Source organism: Cynocephalus volans, chromosome 12 (assembly GCF_027409185.1).
Source record: "Cynocephalus volans isolate mCynVol1 chromosome 12, mCynVol1.pri, whole genome shotgun sequence".
NCBI classification, from domain to species: domain Eukaryota; kingdom Metazoa; phylum Chordata; class Mammalia; order Dermoptera; family Cynocephalidae; genus Cynocephalus; species Cynocephalus volans.
Genome location: NC_084471.1, coordinates 70723509 through 70745071, shown reverse-complemented (window position 1 = coordinate 70745071; position 21563 = coordinate 70723509). Strand labels below are relative to the sequence as shown.

The 21563-nt window shown below is 45.1% G+C and overlaps 2 protein-coding genes across 2 annotated transcripts; one reads left to right on the top strand and one right to left on the bottom strand.

The window, feature by feature from the left end:
• Positions 1–909: 909 nt before the first annotated feature.
• CCDC65 (coiled-coil domain containing 65) lies at positions 910–10050 on the top strand. Its single transcript, XM_063076335.1, has 8 exons — positions 910–1041; positions 1618–1785; positions 6692–6861; positions 7531–7669; positions 8487–8684; positions 8891–9109; positions 9496–9648; positions 9733–10050. The coding sequence occupies exons 1-8, from the start codon at positions 910–912 to the stop codon at positions 10048–10050; spliced, it is 1497 nt and encodes a 498-aa protein (XP_062932405.1).
• A 570-nt stretch (positions 10051–10620) lies between these two features.
• On the bottom strand, positions 10621–13879 carry FKBP11 (FKBP prolyl isomerase 11). The gene is made up of 6 exons (XM_063076031.1): positions 13674–13879; positions 13425–13490; positions 12956–13043; positions 12649–12682; positions 12214–12284; positions 10621–10838 (listed from the first exon to the last, which is right to left on the bottom strand). Exons 1-6 carry the CDS (start codon positions 13830–13832, stop codon positions 10621–10623), a joined length of 636 nt encoding a protein of 211 aa, XP_062932101.1. The 5' UTR covers positions 13833–13879.
• Between the last annotated feature and the right edge of the window lie 7684 nt (positions 13880–21563).

The following is a 21563-nucleotide window of genomic DNA, read 5'->3' as shown; positions in this document are numbered from 1 at the left end:
TTTTTATTTCTAAACAGTATTCCATTCTACAGACAGCATATTGTGTCTACCCATTGACATGTTGGTGGACATTTAGGTTGTTTCCGATTTTTCCAGTTGGTCTATTATGAGCGATACAGCTAAGAACATTCCTGTGCAAGTCTTTGTATGGATACATGTTTTCGTTTCTCTTAGGTAGATCCCTAAGAGTGAAGCTGCCAGGTCACATGGTAAATTTATATTTAACATTTTAAGAAACTGCCAAACTGTTTTCCAAAGTGGCTGTGCCATTTTATATTCCACAAGCAGTGTATGACAGTTCTCATTTCTCCACATTCTCTCCAACATTTATTATCTTTTTTATTATGACCTGCTATTAAAACAAACAAACAAAAGGGTTTTTTAAATTTTTTTTTTATGTGACCGATAAGGGGATCGTAACCCTTGGCTCGGTGTCGCCTGCACTGCGCTCACCGGCTATCCCTATACAGGATCTGAACCTGCGGCCTTGGCGCTCTCAGCGCCGCACTCTCCCGAGGGAGCCACGGGGCCGGGCCCGAAAGGGTTTTTTAAAGTGCAGTGAGGACACTAGGGTTTTTGAGGGGTAAAAAAGACCCTCTCTCAAAAACTGACCGCGGTCCTCCAGGTGACAGGGGGCGCTCCAAGACGGAGCCTCTTTTCCTAGCCTCTCACAGCGCCATCTAAGCGGGATCGTCGTTGCTAGGAGACGGGATGCCTCTTTCTGCTCAAGGGCCCTGGCTCGCGGGTAGCCGGGGCTCTCTCTTGCCCGCGGGCTGAAGTCCAAGGTCCCGCTACCACGCAGGGGCAGTTCCAGAAGACCCCTTTCTATGGGAGTTTTTCCTCTACCCCCTCTAATGCAAGCCGAGGACGGCCGAGGCTGCTTGCCCGGATCCAGTCCCCCGCCCAGCCATGTCTAAGAAAGGGAAAAAGGCCAAGGCGCCCCTGTCCGATGAGGAGCAGCTGCTTCTGTTTCAGCGGAAGTTGCTGGCAGAGGAGGAGATGGCCAAGAAGAAAGAGAGGCTCCTCAGCCAGTTCTTGAAGGTGATGGCCTCTTCATTACGCCCTGCCCAACCCCACCCACCTCCTGCGCTGGCCCTGTCCCCTTGGCCCTATCGTTGTGGCAGCCTTGTTTTCATCCCGGCCTCCGTTCCTCCGTAAATCCTAAGACCCAGATATACTTAAATTCTAGGCAACATTGTTTGAGAGGCAGGGGGGTTCTCTGAGAAGCGTGGAGGAGTGTGGGTGGTATGGAGTTTGGCAGTCTCAATTGAGCCCCAGAGCTGGGACAGTTGGTGCTATCAGCCGTCCAGCCTGTCTAGAATTTTGATATTCTCCCTGGAGATGGGTCATTACAAATCACATCCTGCTCTGATGCCTCCACCCTGAAGGAAATTCATCTTTGCCCTCCCTAAAATGTCATCAGACTGTCCCCATCTTACTTTCGGCCCTCCCAAAACAAGAACGGGAACCCCCTCAGTGTTAGCCATCAGGAGCTTTGGTCCTTCAGAAAAGACAAGGGGTAAGGTGTCAGGTGACAAATTAAGAGTGATCTTGTTGGTTGTACTGTGTCAGGGCTTTTGGCTCTGACCTCCTGGAGGTATATTGTCTTTCACACAGGACAAGCTGGCCAAGGAGGAGCACAATAGTGCTCTGAACCTTAATAAGATTAACACGCAGTGGAGAACTGTCCTTCGGGAAGTCAAGACCAGAGAGCTTCATAAGGACATTGAGATCCTCAGCCAAACATTTGAACGAGTGGTGGACTGTAAGGACAATGTCATTAAGGTATGCACTCTTTCCAAAGGAACACTAGAGTATGGCCTCCTTGACTCTTCTCTTAATAGAATGGGCCTTGTGAATTAATTAATTAATCAATCTTAATGCCCTCACAAGACAAAACCAGGCATGTTATTTGTAATAATAATGTTCACTGAAATGAAAAATAGAATATTGGCCTGTCTTTCATCCCTCTCCCTCCCTTAGATGAGCCACTCTCCTTGGTTATCCACTGCCCCGCACCAGTACTATACAATATTAGAGTTGTAAGACATAGTAGATGTCACCCAATGACTTGAACTTAGTCCCGTACCTTCATTTCAATGTCAGAAGGCTCAGTTATAGAGAGGGGAACTGACTTGCCCATTGTCATGTAGCTAGTCAGTGAGAAAGCTAGGACTAGAGCATGGGTTTCTTGACTCCCACTCTAGTGCTTCATTCAACCAAATTGTTTGACCTCTTTGATTCAACTCCAGTGGCCCTGGATAAGGTTGAGAAGATCTCCATGGGTAAGAGCAATTCTAGATTTCTAAGCAATTCAATCAACCATCCTTATGCTTAAGAGGTTCTTGAATTCTTGATTCCATCCTGTCTTTTCTTTTTTCAACTTTTTTTTTGGCAGCTGGCCAGTATGGGAATCCAAATCCTTGATCTTGGTGTTATTGGCACTGCACTCTAACCCAGTGAGCTAACCAGCCACCCCCATCCCATCTTTTCTTCTAAGGGATTTTGTTGTCTCCCTTCTTTCATCCTTTTTACATCCCACCTCTGTTTATTGACTCCTTGGTCTTTTCCATCTTAAAACAAAACAAAAAAAATCCCACAGTAACAACAAAATATACATTGTCAACATGGTATTCCCCCTCTAGAAAACACACAGTCTAACCCCTGGGAAAAAAATTCAGCAGACCCTGGGCAGCTTCAGGAGATACATAGTAAAGAGTCCCCAAATTTGCAAAAGCCATTATACGTTAGATGTCCTCACCCCACCAGTTGTACCTTATGGCTTTTTAAGTGGCTTTTTCAGACGCTTATTGGGGGTTGTCAAATGCTTGAAGAGAAGACAACCAGTGGTGTTCATTAAGTGATGCTGAGCAGTTGGCCAGATTTACCCATGAGCCAATTAGCTTCTTCCTATACAACAGCCTTGCAGCTTATGGTTATAATCCTTGCCTTAGGTAAATCATGTACTGCTAATGTTAAGCACCTTCAGGGTCATTCCTGAATAATTGAGACTGTATATATTAAATGTGCAAATGTTAGCAATCCTCACTTGCTATCTCCACTTCTTCACTTCCCATTTACCTTGCCTCCCACAACATCTAATTTCCGCCCTTCTCTAGGGAATTACTCTGGTAAAGGCCACCAGTCCAACATCATGGCTACTTTTCATCATTTAGTCTTCATCTAACCTGACCTTTCTATGGCACTGACACTCTTGGTCACGCCCTACCTCTTGAAACTCTCCTTTGGTTTCCATGACACCATTCTGGAATTTCTCCTGCCTCTGGGACACATACATCCAGTCCCCTTTGTGAGTTCACCCTCCTCTCTCCATCCCCTGAACTTAAGCATTCCCCAGATTTCTGAGTCTGGCCATCTCGCCCTTTAACCAGTTGTCTAGGGCCTAGACAATTTTACTCATTACCCTGGCATTAAATACTGCTTATCTATTGATGCCTCCCAGGTCTGTAACACCAGCTTGGATTTTTCTCGTGTTCCAAATCCTTATTTCAAGCTTCCTAGATATCTGTTTCCAGCTGTTCATTGTCCTCACAACTGAACTCATGAGCTTCCTTTTCCCCAAACGGCCCCATTCTCCATCCTCCACAATCTGGTCTTCCTTACATTCTCTATTGGGTTGGCTGGATTCACCAAATTCACCCAGTCACCCAACCCAGAAATCTGGGAATCATCCTAGGTTTTGCCTCCGTCCCTGACCTTTGTTACTAAGTCTTGTCTATATCTTCTGCTTAAGAATTTTTCAGAGCCACACCCAGCTCTCCTTCCCCACTGTCCTGCTGTAGCTGAGACCTGGGCATCATCTCTCAGTGGTTTCCTGTCTTCCATCCTTCATGCTCAACTGCCTCCAGATGATTCTCTACACAACTACCAGGATTATCTTTCTAAAGCAAAAGTCTAATCCTGTTACTCCACTGCCTAAACCTCTTTAGTATCTCCCCTCATCTACAGGAAAAAATTCAGACTCCATGGTAAGAACATCAAAGTTTTTCATGATCGGGCCCCTACCTGTACTCTTCATACAGCCAGCCTTGTTTCTTACCTGTGCCTTTGCCATGCTGTTCCCCCTATCTGGAATTCTCTTTTCTCCATCTCCCCAGGCTTTCTGGCAAACTTTCAGATTCCCCCCAAGAGTTGATACAAATGACATCTCTTATGTGAAGCCTTCCCCAGTGCTCTTAGTCAGATGTAGGCACTCCATTTTTTATATCTCATTGTCATTCATAAAATCATCAACCTCATAGAAATTTCCATATTATATTGTGATTTTCTGGTATGTAAGTCTTTTCCTACTGAACTGTAAGCTTCTTTGAGAATAGTGAGCGTGTCTTTTCATCTCTGAATCTTTAGCATCCAAAGCACCGTGCTGGTACATAGCAAGGGTTTAGTAAACATTTCTTGAGTGAGTGAATAGTCTTCCATTATCAGAACCTATTTCATAGGATCTTTTTTCATTTTAAACATATACGGTAAAGGCTAGCTCTGCATAGAGGTTGTTGTAGTTTACAATGAGTGAACTCAAGGTGCCTGGATCATGTGGGTGTTCAATAAATGCTTTTATGTTTAATTTTAATTTGTTTTACATTTTTTAAGGTAATACATTCAGATCACTCAAAGTTCAAAAGATAAAAAAGGTCATAAAGAAAAAAGTTCCCTCCCACCAGTGCTTCCAAGCCACCCAGTGCCCCTCCAAATACTTCTAGTTGCCTGAATAAACCTTTTTACACAGATGATAGTATTAATACTGTTCTGTCCCTTGCTTTTTTCACTTAATACATCTTGAGTATTGTTCCATATTCACCGATAAAGAGCTTCTCATTTTGTTTTTTCACAACTGCGTAGTAGTATTCTGTATTGTAGTTTTACACATTAGTTTATCCTCTGTATTTCTGTTTTGGTAATTGGATCTTGAAGCTTGGCGTTGTGTTCTTCTATCAGGAGGTACTTAATATCTAGTTATCTCTCTTTTTGTGATGTTAGCAGCTGTCAATGATCCATTCACTCATGGAGGTTGCAAAACTGACTTTCTGATAGTATCATTCCCTTTTCATTTGTTAGCTTGAATACTCCTATAAAAGATTCTTTCCCTGGGGCTGGCTGATTTGCTCAGTTGGTTAGAGCACAGCCTTGGAACACCAACGTCACAGGGTCACAGGTTCAGATCCCCATAACAGCCACCCCACCAGGAAAAAAAAATGAAAAAATAAACAAAAGGAAAAAAAATACAGCAGAAGTAACGAAAGTCACTGCTGATATTTAAAAAAAAGAAAAATATTTCCCCTCTTTTATCATTCACTTATCCAAAGGTATAATTTATATAGGAAAAGCAGGATAAATGCTTGATACTTTCTCTTCTCTTTATTTGCCAGTTTGAAAAATAAAAAAGAATTGGTTACCTGGCATCCTCCAGAGGTAACTAATTTTTAAAAAAGTATTCTCATAAACCTATAATAAAGTATATTTGATATTTTTCAGCCCATTGCAATTCTTATCCTTACTGATGTTCAAACTGTTCTTTTTTTGCCAGTGGAAGTATCGCAGTTATCTACTGCAAACCACCCCTCAATTAGTGGCTTAAGACAATAATTTATCTCTCATGGTTCTGTAGGTTGACTGAGCTCAGGTTGGTTCTTCCTTGGGGTCTCTCAAGCAAGACGGTTTTCAGTCAGATGTCAGTTGAGGGTTCAGTCATCTAAGGCTTGACTGGGCTGGGTGTCCAAGATGGCTGGCAGTTACTTGTGGCTGTCAGCTGGGAACAGCTGGGACCTCAGCTGGGCTGTTGACTGGAATGCTTTCATGTGGCCCCTCCATGAGTGTTGGGCTTCTGACAGCATGATTGCTGGGTTCCTGGAGGGAGCTCCCCAAGAGCAAGCATTCCAAGAGAGGAAGCAGAAGCTGCCAGGCCAGTTGAGGGCTATGCCTAGAACTGGCACACTGTCACTTCCACCATATTCTATTGATCCAAGTAGTCACAGGGTCTGCTCAAATTCAAGGAGATGGAAGAAGAAACTCCACTTTTGATGGGGAGTGGCAAGGTCACATCACAGAAAATTATAGGATGGGAGATGTTGTTGTGCTCATCTTTGGAAAACATATTCTGCCACAGTGAGCCACTTCATGTTGGTTTCTGAGGCCTTCTTACATGACCCTACTGGTCTTGGAAAGCTTCTTTGCTATCTTGTATGACAAGATACCCTAGGCTCAACTTATTTTCTGCCTCAGACCTTGAAGCAGCCATTTCTCTAAGAATTCCTGGTTCTTTTCAGTGGTGGCTTTATCATTGTAAATGTTTGTTATCCACAGAACACTGACTGGCTTCATGGGGCTCCTTGACACCACTCTATTTTTTTTTTTTTTTTTCTTTCTAGCCCCAAACATCACACAGAACTTGATATCTCTATTGCTTTACATTCAAGAGTGAGTGTGAGGATCCTGGCTGGTTAGTTCAGTTAGAGCATGGTGCTCCGAGATAACAGGGTTCAATCTCACCAAAAAAAAAAAAAAAAAAAAAAAGAATGAGTGGGAGAGCCAACACTCCTAAAGCCAAAGAATTGGTATTAGGAGATAAGGAAAAAATGCCATTATAACATCCAGCTAGCCAGCTGCATATATTTTTTATTTTCTCATACAGATGCTATTCAACGAGAATGGTAACTCTCTCTCTTCTGCCCAGTCTTTAGCTAAGGACCTGTCTGAAGCTGAGGAACAGTATGCCCATGCCCTGCGCAGCCACTTGCACAATGTTGACCAGCTCTTGGCCCTGCAGAGGCACCGGCTCAACCTCTTGGAAGAAAGTTACAACATGGAGCTGGAGGCCCTAACCAAGGAGTTTGAGACAGAAAGGTATGGGGCCTAACGGAAGATGGGTGATGGGGGATTGAATCCAGGGAAATGCCCTGAGTCTGTGTCAAAGAGCTGCCTATAGGCAGGTGGCCAGTACCTTGGAGCATCCCACCTTGATTATGACATGACCCCCAGCAGAGAAGAATCTGAGTTCCTTCCAAATGAACTCAGATTTAAGCTTGTCTTAGCTTCACTTTACCCATGTCAGACTCCTGTCTGTACACTCTCACCACCCACTTTCTTTTTGTTTGGTTTGGTTGGTTGGTTTTTGGTGGCTGGCCAGTACGGGGATCCAAGGCTTTGACCTCAGTGTTATAACACCACGCTCTAGCCAACTGAGCTAACAAGCTGGCCCCCTCACCACCCACCTACAACTATCAAAATCCTACCTATCTGGCAGGGGACAGGGATGGGAGGGAGATTTCTCACAGTAACCTTTTATACTCTTTAACTTTTGTATCACATGAATATATCACCTATTCAAAAATCAAAATAATTTTATTCATTCTTCTTGGTCCTAAAAAAAAATACAGCCCTCCCCTCCTCTGTTCTCCATCAGAACCTGAGTTTGTACCATTCTTATAGTTTTATTACATACTGCTTTCAGTTGTCGTTATTGGTCCATATGCTTTATCCCTCAGAGCAGGGACAGTGTCTTGTCTCCTATAGGAAGACAATCATTGACCAACATGAGAAAGAGATTCACTACCTACAAGATGTCTTCATGGCCATGGAGCAGAATTATACAGATTCTGAGTATGAAAGCAAGCTGGAGTTCCAGAGCATGTGGGATGATCTCAAAAACAAGGTATAGAGGGAGAGTAGATGGGCAAGAACTAGGAGAGAAGTGAGAAAAAACATGCTCATGGCAACTAGAGTTAGAAGAAACCTCTTTAACCAACACAGTCAATAAAAAGCCTGTTGCCACAGTAGGTGCCCCTACTGCTTTTTGTAATTTTGTGAAAATTGATCAGGAGGGAGGACTATTCTAAAACATCAAGGGAATGCATTTTAGAGCTAAAAAGCACCAAGGAGATCATCTGGCTTCACCTCTGTGGTTTGCAGATGAGGAAACTAAGGCTCAAAGAAGTAAAGTGACCTACAAAAGTCATGCTGCTGGCTTGTGAGAATCTAGTTCTCCTGCCCCTTGGTACAAAGTGCTTTCAACCATCCTGGAGATTGCAAGCTTAGCCAGCCTGCAACCCTAGGTTTGTATAGGTGGTTCTTTGTTTTTATTTTACTCCAGTGTTTTATATAATTTTTGAATAAGTTTCCTACATTTAAAAATTGGAGAGATTTCACATAAAAACCCAAATTTCAGCTTTCCTTGAAAAATGCAAAGATCTGGCAACACTGTGCCACATTTCCAAATGGCAATATTCATATGGAGCTGAGCAGCTGCTCCCCCACTCCCTCTATGCAGTATTTCCTCTCCCATTAGCCACAGTTCCACCCAGCCCGCAACTCTTATTTATATCATCTGCCTGGTCTTTGTAGGCATTTTCATTGGTGACCTCTGTACCAAACTATGCTACAAACAGTTCAAGAGGGTGAGGTTGCTGGTGGAAGTAAAAGGGCATTAAGAGCAATTCTAAGCATTGGCTATCTGGGGGGGCACTTCCTAGAATTTAGAAGAGAAGCACTTTCTAAGACTGCAACTGGAGAACATAGTAGAAGATCTATGGAGAAGATTCCAGGATGCACTCAGGAATTACACTGAGGCCACAGAGGATCGAAAGGTTTCCTTTGAGACCCTGAAGGTGAAGGATGAGAAGAGCTCCAAAGAGATTGGAACACAGATTAAAAAAATACAGAAACTACAGGTTAGTGTAGCCAACTGGAAATGCTTACTGCTTTATCTGCTCCATTATTCCCCGTTGATCTCCCAATTTCACTGGGCCTCATCCCTGATCACTGACTGGGAAAAGATGATACACTCTTAGTTCAGTCCCGGGGCAGCCCTTTGACCTGTCTCACTGAAGACCTTCAGCCGGTTAAGTGTTTCCTCTAATCTACTCTGTTCCTTCAGGATGCCATAGCTGTTTCAAAAGGCAAGATCATGGTACACAGCCGTGAAAGTGAGGAGCAGAACCAGTATATCCGTAATGACAAGGAGTTGGTCCTTGTACAACTGCGAAAACTAAAGGCCCAAAGGACTCAGGCCCGGGCGGTATCCCAGGAGAACTTAGTCAAACTCACCCTGGAAAGTAATGCTACTCTCAAGGCCCTGAGAAAGACTGTTGACAAGGTAACAAAGGGGGAGGGAATAAAGCCAAATAACCTGGCGCCTTGCAAGGTGAAAGAGATTTAGGAGAGCTAGAGGAGGACTTCTGCTTCCTGCCTGGGTGGACACTTGGAATTTCCTCCCCATTGAACTTTTTTTTTTTTTTTTGAGTCATTTTCTCTCTTGCACTTTAAATGAAACAAATTAATAATGAATTAATTTTATAATAAGAATATAAAATACTTAGAATAGTGCTTGGCACACAGTAAGCACTCTGTGTAAAATGTATTTATTACTATTGTCTTCCATTTGGATAAGTAGCTTCCCTGGGTTCAGGCAGGGGAACCAATTCCTGTATCTTCCATCTCCACCCCCTTTTCTAATAAAAAGTCTCCTCCTGGTTCCAATAGGGTGAAAAGATCCTTAAACTTGCTGAGATATGTAGGAAATTTGAAACAGAGGAAGAAAAAGTGCTCCCTTTTTATTCATCAATATTGACTCCTAAGGAGCAGGAGGAGATTGAGAATAACCTAGAGGAGGAGCTTACTGAGGAGCTCACAAAGGTAAAGGCTGGGGGATAATGGGGCATTGGGCAGTTTTCCTAATGGGTCCCATTGCACATCTTCACCCTTTAACTCTACTCCTAGGTGATGATGCACTACAAAGGGATGGAGAATTTCTGGAAAAGGTACAATAAAGTGAAACTGGAGCAACTGAGTCTCCAACACAGGCGAACCCAGCTGTTAGAGATTAATGGGAAGCTGCGGGAGATGCTCAAGCAGTACTTGGATGGCATCTCAGTGAGTGACGAAGTGCTGAGCCAGCTCAACCCACTCTTCATAGTTAACCATCGAAGCAACTTACCCCAGCCTTTGCCCACACTTACAGCCCAGCCAGGTGACAAACAACTTCCAACCACTTACAACATCATTGAAGCAGCCCACATGATCTCCCATACCCTGTGATCTAAGGAGAAAATGTCTTCAACCCCCAGAGTTTTGTTTTTGTTTTGTTTTTTGAGAGACATAGGACTTTGCTATTAAATATTTCCATGGAGTTTATGAGCTCCTTATTATCTCTGCTATATTGGACAGAGCAGTCTACTCTCTTTGTTTTGTTTTGGGTTTTTGTTTTGTTTTGGCAGCTGCTTAGTATGGGGATAGCAGTATACTTTGAGGATACTAGAAATACTAGGGTCCCAGGGAGTGGAGAGAACAACTAGGCAACTACCAGGAGGCTGGCTACTCTATGAAGCATTGCTGCTTGGAGTCAGGGCACCATGAGAGCCAAAACCCATACCTTAAGGACCTAGAGATCCTATGGGAAGATTCAAGACCAGGTCCTTGGGTAAGTTAGGACAGCAAGAGAAGGACAGGGGAAGAGGTGATCCAAGGCCTCCAACCACCCCCTTGTCAGGCAAGATCCAACTCAGAGTGCCTTTTTCCTCAGTCCTTTACCTCATTTCCACTTACAAAAGCAGCCTCAAAGTATCAGGAGAAGAATGCAAAGCAGTTTTTTTTTTAAATTATTATTTATTATTTCTTTTTGCTCTTATTTCGTTTCTCTTCCTTGAGCTTCTTTTTGGAGACCTTGGGTCTACTGGCCTTTTTGTATAGGTGATACCCAATGAGGCCCAGGAGGGCTGGCACCATGGCCATGCCTACCAGAGGCAAAATGCCCTTCACCAGCTTTTGCCAGTAGTTGGCTCGGATCAGTGCAATCAGCTCCACGTCATACTGCACCACTGCATCCGCTGGAGAGGCAGAGGAGAGGGGAGGGTTAGAATCTCTGTGCATTTTATCCAAGACTCAGAATCTGAATGAAAACAGGGAGGGTGGGCCACAGCAAAGCCAACAACTATGAAGCTTGCGAGATTTAAATGTGGGGTTGAGTTCCCTTAGACAACGACAGAGGAGGGTTCTGAGCAGAGTCTAGGGATAGTGATGTTGATCCTAACTACATGTGTAGCTTGGGTTCAGTGACAGGTCTTTGACAGCACAGGAAAAGTTTCTGTGAATATGAAGCATACAGGCTCTTCATTTATAAGTGGGAGAACCCTCTATATTAACTGTACTCCATTTCCAAACAGTCATATGGATAGAATCTTTTCAGGACTGAAAATTAATTGGATTTAAATATTTTTTTAATTCCACCAACCAGTGAGCACACGCAGTGTAATTATTAGAAAAGAGAAGTTTTAACATAAAAGCTGGAGGGAAAGAAGGATGTGGCTTAAGAAGAAGGAGGTAGGTCAAACAGGAGTGAGTGGGGGGAGAGGTGCATACAGTAGACAAGCAGCACCAGGAATGGGGAAGTAATAGAACTTTGTGTAAAAGAGTTTTATAGTCCGCCTACCCTCTTCCCCTCTAAGCTGGGAACTACAGTAAGAATTACGATCCCAGTACTCTGGAGTACAACACATTTTTTTAGCTAATAGAGCATTCATTATGGCCAAAAGCAAAAGATATGTATCTTGGGAAATCTGTCCAGTCTCAGCCCTTCAAGAATAGATATCAGCAGTGACCTATGAGGACTTTTTTTTTTTTTTTTTAAAGATGACTAGTAAAGGGATCCTAACCCTTGGCTTGGTGTTATCAGCACCACACTCTCCCAAGTGAGCCACGGGCCGGCCCCGACCTACGAAGACTTTTAAAGTTATAGGATAGACTTGGCTTTTAAAAGTTGCTCTTTGTTTTGTTTTGAATTACTTGACTATAATTATTTTTACTATCTTTTCCCTGGTGGAAGCTGAAAGAAGGGGTGGGGATGTGGTGAGAAGCCATGCCAGCTACACAAATGACACAGTGTAGAGTCATAGAAAAAAGGCAGAAAAGAAGTCCAGAGCTCTGGGAGGGGTGGCACAGGCAGCAGATCCATGTGGCTCAAGCAGGTATCTCTTCTCTAAAAAGTCACTGGCTGCCAGAGGTCAAGCCATGTGGCCTTAACAGTTGATGTGTATGTCTCTAATCCCCATTAGTGATGTGAGGAGGAAAAAAAGTGGCCCTGCAGAAGGAGGCCCCACCACTCCTGTCCCTTTCAGCAAACTTAGTCTGGACCTTCTCAAGGTCCTTGTAGCTCTTAGGAATTGGGTATTTTGATGGCCCAAGAGAGGGGCCTAGTCAGATTACCTGGGATAGATGGTGGAAATCCCCGTTTTCCATAGGCCAAGTGAGAAGGAATGATTGCTCTTCGCTTCTCTCTGAGGGAAGGAATGTGAGTCACAGCCGGAAGTGGGAAGGTGGGCCAGAAGTTCATCTGAAGCTCCACTAGCAAAATCGCCTGGATATTCACACCCAAAACATGAACTTTCCCACCTGACCACCAAACAGGTTGACCAGCAAAGGTGTCCATCTCACCACATGCCTCAACTCCTCCAACAAAACCAACAGCCAGAGAGGAACGGAGACTTTGGATGCCCTCAGAGGTCACACTGACCTGGTCCAGTGCAAAATTCTGTGGATCTTTCATCCCACATTTTCCTGCCTCCTCAAGGAGCAGGGATCGCAGAGAAACTCTACTTGTGCAAAGGGGATACCCAGGCCATCCCCTGCCCAGATACTCACCCCACACACATGTCTAGAAGGCTCTGCTCCAGACCTTGAGGAAGAAGACACATCTGAACTGGAAGCCCCCCACATTCCCCAAATCCCCTTGACCCCCAATTGAGCTTTTCCCCACTTCTCAAATCCCTGGCTTCCAGTGGGGTTTGGGGCAATAGGATATTACAAGTGGGGTTTGAACTTCAGGAGGTAGCAGGTAGAGCCCTAAGGGCTTATTCCAGGGGACATTTCCAGGGCAGCTTTGTGGTTCAAGAGGCTAAGAAAGGGCTTAGGTTGGGAAGAGGTGGAAGGGGAGGCACAGGTCACATACCTGGGATCACCTGTTTTTGGCCAAGTTCTATAACCAGAGGGTCTCTGCTCAGAGAGGTGTCAATAATGCGTCCGTCTATCAAGCTGCCCTAGGGGGAGAAAGCGTCAAGAGCGTACACCGGGTACTTCTCCCAGCGGGCGGCAACACACACCTGGGCCGCTGGGCGGCGACGGCCTCCTTAACAGCTGTTGCCTAATGTTCATCTCAGGGCAAAAAGCAACAGGAAGCCCCAAAGGGCTGGCACTTCTCGGAGATCTCTCCACCCTTCACTTGTCAGTACCTCCCTAGCGGAAAAGCAGGGAGGGGAAATAGGCCGGGAAGAGCGCCCCTCCCCCCGCCACGTGCTCCACGACCCCAGAGCCCCTAGTTTCTTCTCCCGAGCCGCTTGCCACGTGTCCAAGCCAAAGCTGACGTGTTTCAGCCGGGCGCCACCCCCCCAGGCCCCGCCCCGGTCCCCTAGACCCCTCACCGTGTAGTGTATGTGAAGTGTGTCTCCAAAAGCAGCGGGCTCCGCACACGGCTCGGGGGGCTCCACCTACGATCGGACTAAAGGGGTCACGGGATACTCCGCCAAAGATCCGGTTCTCGCCCCTGGACTCGACACCCCCCAACTCAGGTCCCGCGCTTTCTTTCCTCCCCGCTCCCCGGTTCGTTTAGACTCCTGTATTCCCGCACAGGGTTCGGCGCGGGCCGGGGGCCAGGACCATCTGCTCCTCACCAGGGTCTCCACTTGGAGGGTCCGGACCGGACTTTCGGTTTCCAACCCAGCCTCAGCCCGGCACACCGCCCCACTGAGTAGCAGCAGCAGCAGATGGAGCAGGAATAGTAAGGGGCGCAGGGTCATGACTGGACGCGGGGCAGAGCACCAGGGCACCATGGCACCAGGACAGGCTACTGGGGTGGCTGCGGCGAGGACAGCGTTCCTTCGGCGCCCAGGCCAGACTGGACGGGACGGGGCGGGTCGTGATGCGCGAGCTCCTCCTCCTGCAGCCCTTCCTCCACCGTGTCCCCACCTCCTGAAGGGAGGAGGCTGCGGGGAACCCTAACTACTCTCTAAGATCGGCAGGTCGCAGATTCTGACCTGTCCGTTAGCCGTTCTGTCGCATAACGAGGGGCGGCCACATAATAGTACCCATTTACGCCTGTCTGCCAGACGCTAGCCTCTAATCCTCAAAACCACCTGCAAGGTAGGCATAATTGTCTCTTTTACAGATAAGGAACAGGCTGCTCAGTAACTTACGCAACATCAAGCTAGGCAGTGACAGAGAGAGGATTCAAACCCTGAACTGCCTGAGTCCAGCGTGTTTGCTCTCTGCTCTTTTAAAATATGTGCCTCCTCGTACCTATCCTGGCAATGTCTGGCTTGCTCACTCCACCCCAGTGGTTGTCAAAGGCAGCATCCCGCTCCCACCTCCACCCCTTCAGCCTGAATTTCTGTAGATTATATATCCCAAAGAAGGCAGAGAGCTGTACCACTCCCTGTCCATTGGAAAGCTAATTGAAAAGAGCAAGTGGCTATTTTCCTGAGTCTTTTCCTCTGACAAGATTATTTCCTTTCTCCTTTCATCAATAACATACCACGGTACTTCAAAAAGCTCATGGAAAGATGGAATTAAAAGATAATATGAACCTTTCCATGAACTCTTTGAAGACTCCTGGTATGATCCTTTTATGTTTGTCCAAGGACTTCAGTTTTTAAAAGGGTTTTTAAATTAAACTAAAATAGTATCTTTCTGCATGATTTAAATCCTCATTGAATCACTCAGGCCTGGATTCTTCTCCCTCAAAAATCATTAGCGAGCTCACAGTCACCAAATTCTTGGGTCATTTCTTGGTCCCTGTGCTCTTTGGCATCTCTCTGGTATTTGGTTGTCACTGAGCTCTGACTGCCCTCCCAGGCTCTAGACACAACTGCCTACTGTGTGTCTCCACCTGGATGTTTGGCCAGCACCTCAAACTTAACACACCTAATATATACTCATTCCTCCACCTTCAATCCCATCTGCAACCTAGACTTTCCTCCCAATCCCCCATTTCTGTTACTGGCTCTGCTATCGTCATTCTCTTTGCTACTTCTCTCATTTCCCATATTCAACCAGTCTCCTTTGGATACATCCTCCACAGCGTCTCCTTTCCATTCCCATGGCTACCACCCTAATAAAGCCCCCATTATCTCTCTTTTGAATTTTTTTTTTATTATTATTAAAGATGACCAGTAAGGGGATCTTAACCCTTGACTTGGTGTTGTCAGCACCACGCTCACTCAGTGAGATAACCAGCCATCCCTATATGGGATCCAAACCCATGGCCTTGGTGTTAGCACCACACTCTCCTCCCAAGTGAGCCACGGGGCCGGCCCAAGAATTTTTTCTTTTTTGGTCCGGTAAGGTGATCGCAACCCTCGGCATGGTGTGATCTGCACCACGATCAGCCAGTGAGTGGACCGGCCATCCCTATATAGGATCCGAATCCGCGGCCTCGGCGCTACCAGTGCCACACTCTCCTGAGTGAGCCACGGGGCTGGCCCGAATTTTTTTTTTAATTAAAAAAACCTCCCTGAGCAGAAGGGAATTTCTGAGGATGATGGAATGCTCCATATCTTGAGAGGGATGTGGGCTGCGTGAGCATTTGTATTGTCAGAACTTATCAAACTGTATGCTTAATATTTATGTATTTCACTATATGCAAATATCTCAAATTTTAAAAAAAGAAAAAACTTACACCCCCCCCCCAATAAAACCCATGAAACTACCTTTCCAGGTCTCCCTTAAAGCTGGATATGGCCATCTAACTAAATTCTGGCCAGTAAGACATAAACAGAAGTGTTGGAAGTATTGTCTTGGACTTCCAGGATGGCTTCTTAAAAGGAGTTAACATAGCTAGAAAGTGTGTCATTAGGTGCTCCTCTCCCTGCCAATCGTTTTCCCTTCCTTCTTTCTGCTGCCTGGAATGTAAGTGAGATGAATGAATCTCTAGAAGCCATATTAGATCATGAGGTGACCATGAAGATGGAAGATATGTGCTAGGATGGTGAAGCGAATAGAAGCCTAGGTCCCTGAAAACTGGAGAGACACCATACCAGACCTTCTAACTGAGGCAGAAATAAACTTGTATCTTGTTTAAAAAAAAAAAAAAAAAAAGGCCCTTGCTATGGGTTAAATGTGCCCCCCAAAGGTTCATGTTTTGGAAACTTAGTCTACATTTTAACAGTGTTAAGATGGTAGGAAATACTATTATGGTAATTGAAAGGTGGGTCCTTTAAGAGGTGATTAGATTGTGAGGACTGCACCCTTATGAATGGACTGATGGTTTACTAGGTGGTCCTGGTGTGGTTATGATGGCTTTATAGGGAGAGGAATGAGCAGCTTAGCTCTCTCTTGCTCAGCCCATTCTTGCCATGTGATACCCCACATTGCTATGGAGTCACCACCAAGAACAAGGCCCTCACCAGAGGTGTTCCCTGGACCTGGGACTTCCCAGCCTCCAAACTGTAAGAAATAGATTTTGTTTCCTTAGAAATTACCCAGTTCAGGTATCCTAAGCAACAGAAATGCACTGATTCAGCCCTAATCCCCAGCCTCTCCCTACTGTAGACCATTCTGTACATTGCCGCTATCTACAGTTTCAGTCATGTCACCTGCCCACTAAAAAGCCCACCATGGCTCCACATTGCCCGATGAATAAAATTCTCACTCATCAACATGCCAATTGAAAGCTTTTGTCATCTTGCCCTAATTTACTTTCCCAAACTTGGTTTTTATTTCATTAAACTGAAAGCCTTTGAGACAGCAGCCTGTCTCACATTTCTATATATATCCTCATTCTTAGTATGGTGTCTGACGCAGAAATGCTTGCTAAATGTTTATGAATTGAACTAAATCCCCATCTTGTTCATGGAATGTGGTCTGGTGTCAGATGAACCTACCTCATGTGTTTCTTCTATCTCTGTGCCCTAGCTCATGCTCTTCCTTCACCTATCAAATTCCCTCAAATATCATTCTGTGAAATCCCAATTCTCTTAGCTAGAAGTGACTTCCCCTATTTCTGAAGTTCAGGTATACACGTGGAGAAACTATATTTTTCCTTGTGTTGCAGTTATTTGTCTATGCCCCACTCCTCCCTTCCCACCTCTCCTCAAAAAGCCAGCTCACTGATGAAAAGGACAAAGTTATGATCACGTCTGGAGCTCCCTAGGCACTAACTGCACAATACCCTCCAAATAACAGATTCTAACAAATGTTTTATTTTGAATAGATTATTATACTATGAAATACTGAAGAAAAGAAAAAGAAATACTGAGAAACCATTAAAAAGGAAGATCTATAGTAATAAGGAAAATCTCTAACATAAATGTATATACCCTTAAGTTTAAAAAGCAAGCAGGAGGCCAATTAGCTCAGTTGGTTAGAGTATGGTTATGGTAACACCAAGGTCAAGGGTTCGGATCCCCCTACAGGCCAGTCACACACACACACACAAAAGCAAGTAGAAGAATAATAGATATGATATGAGCCCATTTATATCGTAGCCCTTTCCCAAATATCCATATGTAGTTAGAAAAGAAACTAGAAGGATGCACACCAAATAGATGAGGTTAAATCTGGGTATGGGAGTGAGAAAAGTAGAGGGGAAAAAGTTCAACATGTTACTTGGTATGTTTATGTATTGCTTGGATCTTTTACAATAAAAATTACTTTGGTTACAAAAATAAAATTTTAATTGAATAAAATATTAAATGAATGAACAAGATATATAGCAATCCAAGGGAAAGTGTGGGACGTGCTGAATGAGTTGTACTAACAGACCTAAAGGAGCCAGAGTAGGAAAAAAAGAAAAGAAAAGTCCTTGCAGTTAAAGAGGTCATGGCCAGCTTTGTGGAGGAAGTGAAACAAGGTAGATCTTGAAGTGCAATTTTTTAACAAGTGAGAAAGGGAGTAAAGGCACGAACCAAATGTTTGGGGAAAATGAATGGACCAGTTTGGCTAAAACAAGGCATTTGGCGAGAAGAGTAGAGAGAGGTAGTTGGAGAGAGAATTAAGGGCTGGTTGTGGAGAGCCTTGAGTGTCAGACTTAAGCAATGGGAACACATTGAAAGTTTCTGAGCAAAGGGGTGACAGTGCATACTGCAGTGATGCATCAGCTGATTGGAATGGTGTCATGAAGGTGGAAGACTATACCTTGTCCAGGTCTGAGGCTTTGTTTGGGAGCCCAAAGTGGAGGGGGATGTGAGGTACAGCGGGAGAAAGTGGTAGCAGGGATGGAAAAGGCAAAATTATTTAAGGCAATAATATCCCCCCACAGAGGGCACCACAAGCCCACCTGGAACCAGGAGGGCACAGGGAAAGAGCTTTTTCCTTGGATCAAGTTAGGAGGAATCTGAAGGACAGAGAAAGGTGAGATGGTTCTGGGAAAGGTAGGGGAGTTGGCCCAACCTTGGCTGGTGGGACAACTTAATCGGAGTACCACTCCTAGAAACACCTCCACCCTTAAAGGTGTCTCAGCAAGTAGGAGAAACTATAACAGCCCCCTGGCTTCCAAGACTCATAGGGCACCCACCATGCCCAATTTGGTTAAGGACAATGATATTTATTCATTCATTCATTCATCAAGGTTGTGTGCCTATCATGTGCCAGACAGTAAGCAGAGCACTGCTTTTTAAATGTTTTCAGATGTTTATTTATAACAGGTTGTTAATAAAGAAAAAGCCTATGAGTCAGCATATGCAAATCTGGGTTCAAAATTTGATTTCATATTTTCAAGGGCATGCATACTCCAGCTGACTAGGTGTTTTTGCTTATGTATGATTATGCACTCATTTATCCAAGAATGAAGCAGTTACTTCCCTTCCCCACTCTTCCCCATGGCTGTTCTAGCCAAGGAGGTACCATCCCACCAATGCAAGATCTGGCAAAAGCAAAGACAGAGGTTCCCCTTCTCCTATCTATAACCTAAAGCCAAGAGAGTGCCTTTCTTGACTATATTCAGAACTCAGAAGGAATCCCTGAGGTTCAGAACCCCAAGCTAGCCCTCTAACCCTTAGAAGTCCTTGTACTCAATTCTGTCCTAGGATGGCTCTCAACAATGTATGGGATGGATGGATGTACCAGACAGGCAAGCTCATTCTCAAACCTCCTGCCTGGCTGGACTGACTGCTACACAGCTCTCGATGTGCCTGATTGCTGAGGAAGAGTGGTAGAAGGAAGGGTCCTTAGGTAGAATTGGTCAGCTATGTGCAGATAGCCAGAGTTTTGGCTTGAGTGTCCTCTTTACTCCAGCACATTCAGCTCAGAAGCCAGATTTGCTCCTAAACCAGAGCCCAGAGGGCCGGCCCGTGGCTCACTTGGGAGAGTGTGGTGCTGATAACACCAAGGCCATGGGTTCAGATCCTATATAGGGATGGCCAGTTAGCTCACTTGGGAGAGAGTGGTGCTAACAACACCAAGTCAAGGGTTAAGATCCCCTTACTGGTCATCCTTTTTTTAAAAAGGAAAAAAATAAAAATATAAAAAAATAAACTAGAGCCCAGACACTCTCCTCTGCAGCTCATTGTCAAAGTGACACACACAAGCAGACACTCACCTTCGAGCCTTGATAGTGAACAGTCTCGGCCCAAGCTCTCACTTCCAGACCTCCAACCACTGCCTTCAGTGGCGTTGCTCCTTTCACCATACTCAGGGTTTCCATTTCCTCTGTTCTAACCCTCTTCCCTTTTCTCAGGAACTCAGGGTCATTCTTACCTACACCAGCAACTAGGGTCAGGAAACCCAATTAGACTGAAAAGCCTGCAGAGGAAGGAAGGCATCTATATCCTATCACTCCCCAGTGACCAGCATGATACTCCATCTCTCCTGCTACCAGGTTAGAAAGTGAGAGAACTGGACTCTGACCTTCCTACCTCCACACTCTTCATGACAGGAAAAGAAGCTGCTCTTAGTATTATGACTGCCTGCCCAAAGACACCACTCCCTACACTAAGCAGCAGCAAAGGAAGGGGTGTCACCCGACAGTTATTCCTCAACTCTCACTACCCCACGTGGTACACTCTAGATATCCCAGAAGATTCCACAGCATCCCAGAAAGAGATCCCCAGGTCCTTCCCTGAGTACAGTGGTTTGACCCATTTTTAGCACAGGACTAAAAACATAGAAGGTACTAAATAAATACTTGTCAACATTCTGCTGTAACCAATCTAGGCACTTGAACCGGAAGTGGTGAGTGCAGTGAATCCCCAGAGCCTTCAGGCCTTATACCACAAGTCTGAGAAACCCATACATACACTCATTCTCTGTTGCTGCCCTTACTCTGGAATGAAGGGGACAGTTTTACCCTCCATCCCATCTGGGCCTATCCAAGCCTTTCCACTGGTATTCTCAAGGCTCATAGTGGAAGCTCCCTTGCCCAGCTTATCTGACGTGACCCTGGATCCGGGTCCTCTGACAAGCCATGACTGATGAGCTATTCATGTTCTGGAAGGTGGGGCTGCTATCTGTCCTAGGAGCTGGGTGCTAAGCATTTACCTCACAGGTTGTCTTCCCCTTTTCCCTGTTCCCCCCAACAGACGCTGGAAGGTTTAAGCAACTGCCACAAGAGGGCTCCCCTCTACCTCCTTCCTGGCATCCTGAACTGAGTACTAAGGGACAGAAAGGAATAGGTCATGCTCTTCTCAAAGTTGTTCAGGGTTCAAAAGACCCCCACTGCCATTCAGCTAAAATCCTTTCCATTCTCAATTTCTTATGAGAGGTTGTAGCTCTGGAAGGTATCTGTTTATTAATATACAAATAAAGCACTTGAGAAAGGTGCTCCTAACTTATCAGTAAGTCCTATCACCGAGCAGGACTTTGGAAAAGCCTCGAAGGAGGAAAGAGTCATCTAATTTTGAGGGGTAAGTAGGTAACGTTTGAAACTATTGTATTGATAAAGGAATGTCTGGCTGGAGCATGAGGGTTACACATGGGCCGAAACACTAGTCTTTGAGGTTGACGGCTTAATAATAACAGGAGAGGGGCTGAAAAGGAAAATTGGTAGGGGAGGCAGCAGGGAGGTAACTGAATACAAATGATATACTTCACACTGGTACTTGGGGCTCTCAAACTTATTATGTGCCTAAATCCTGTCCCTTTCCCACAACAACAGGTTAGGGAGACCCCTGTCCTCAAAGCTTAAGAAAGTGGTAAGAGTGGGGAAGGTCTGCCTGGCTCACCCAGATCTTACCCACCCAAGGGTAGCACCATCCCTTTTTTTTGCCGGGAGTCAGACAATAGTAGCAGGAGAGGAACCAGAGTGGTGGTGAGAGTGGAATGGGAGGACAGAGGATCTATGAAAAAGGTCTATTCCCCAAGACATCTGTAGAATCTCTGGATGAGACTTGGCATCCTGACAATGGGGAGCCACACACCTGAGTTGACACAGAGCCATTCAGTTATAAGAAAGATCAAGTTCATTACATTGCCCAGACGTTGACCCTTCATTTTTACTCATGCCAAAGTCCAGAACTAGATGGGTGAGGGGACTCTGATCTATGGATGAGGAGACACTGTTCAAACTAGAAGCACATGGTGTGCAGGGATGGGGAGATTTGACATGACAGTGAAGGGAGTGTGGGGCACTC

What these genes read in the sequence shown, in the direction of transcription:
- CCDC65 (XM_063076335.1), top strand. Translation starts at nt 910, where the DNA reads ATGTCTAAGAAAGGGAAAAAGGCCAAGGCGCCCCTGTCCGATGAGGAG. An exon ending in GTAAGGACAATGTCATTAAG is followed by an intron (nt 1,786 to 6,691) that starts GTATGCACTCTT and finishes TCTTCTGCCCAG; the next exon opens with TCTTTAGCTAAGGACCTGTC. An exon ending in GGGATGATCTCAAAAACAAG is followed by an intron (nt 7,670 to 8,486) that starts GTATAGAGGGAG and finishes GGCACTTCCTAG; the next exon opens with AATTTAGAAGAGAAGCACTT.
- FKBP11 (XM_063076031.1), bottom strand. Translation starts at nt 13,832, where the DNA reads ATGGTGCCCTGGTGCTCTGCCCCGCGTCCAGTCATGACCCTGCGCCCC. An exon ending in CCCTCCAAGTGGAGACCCTG is followed by an intron (nt 13,491 to 13,673) that starts GTGAGGAGCAGA and finishes GTCCGATCGTAG; the next exon opens with GTGGAGCCCCCCGAGCCGTG. An exon ending in CCAAAAACAGGTGATCCCAG is followed by an intron (nt 12,683 to 12,955) that starts GTATGTGACCTG and finishes TTCTTCCTCAAG; the next exon opens with GTCTGGAGCAGAGCCTTCTA.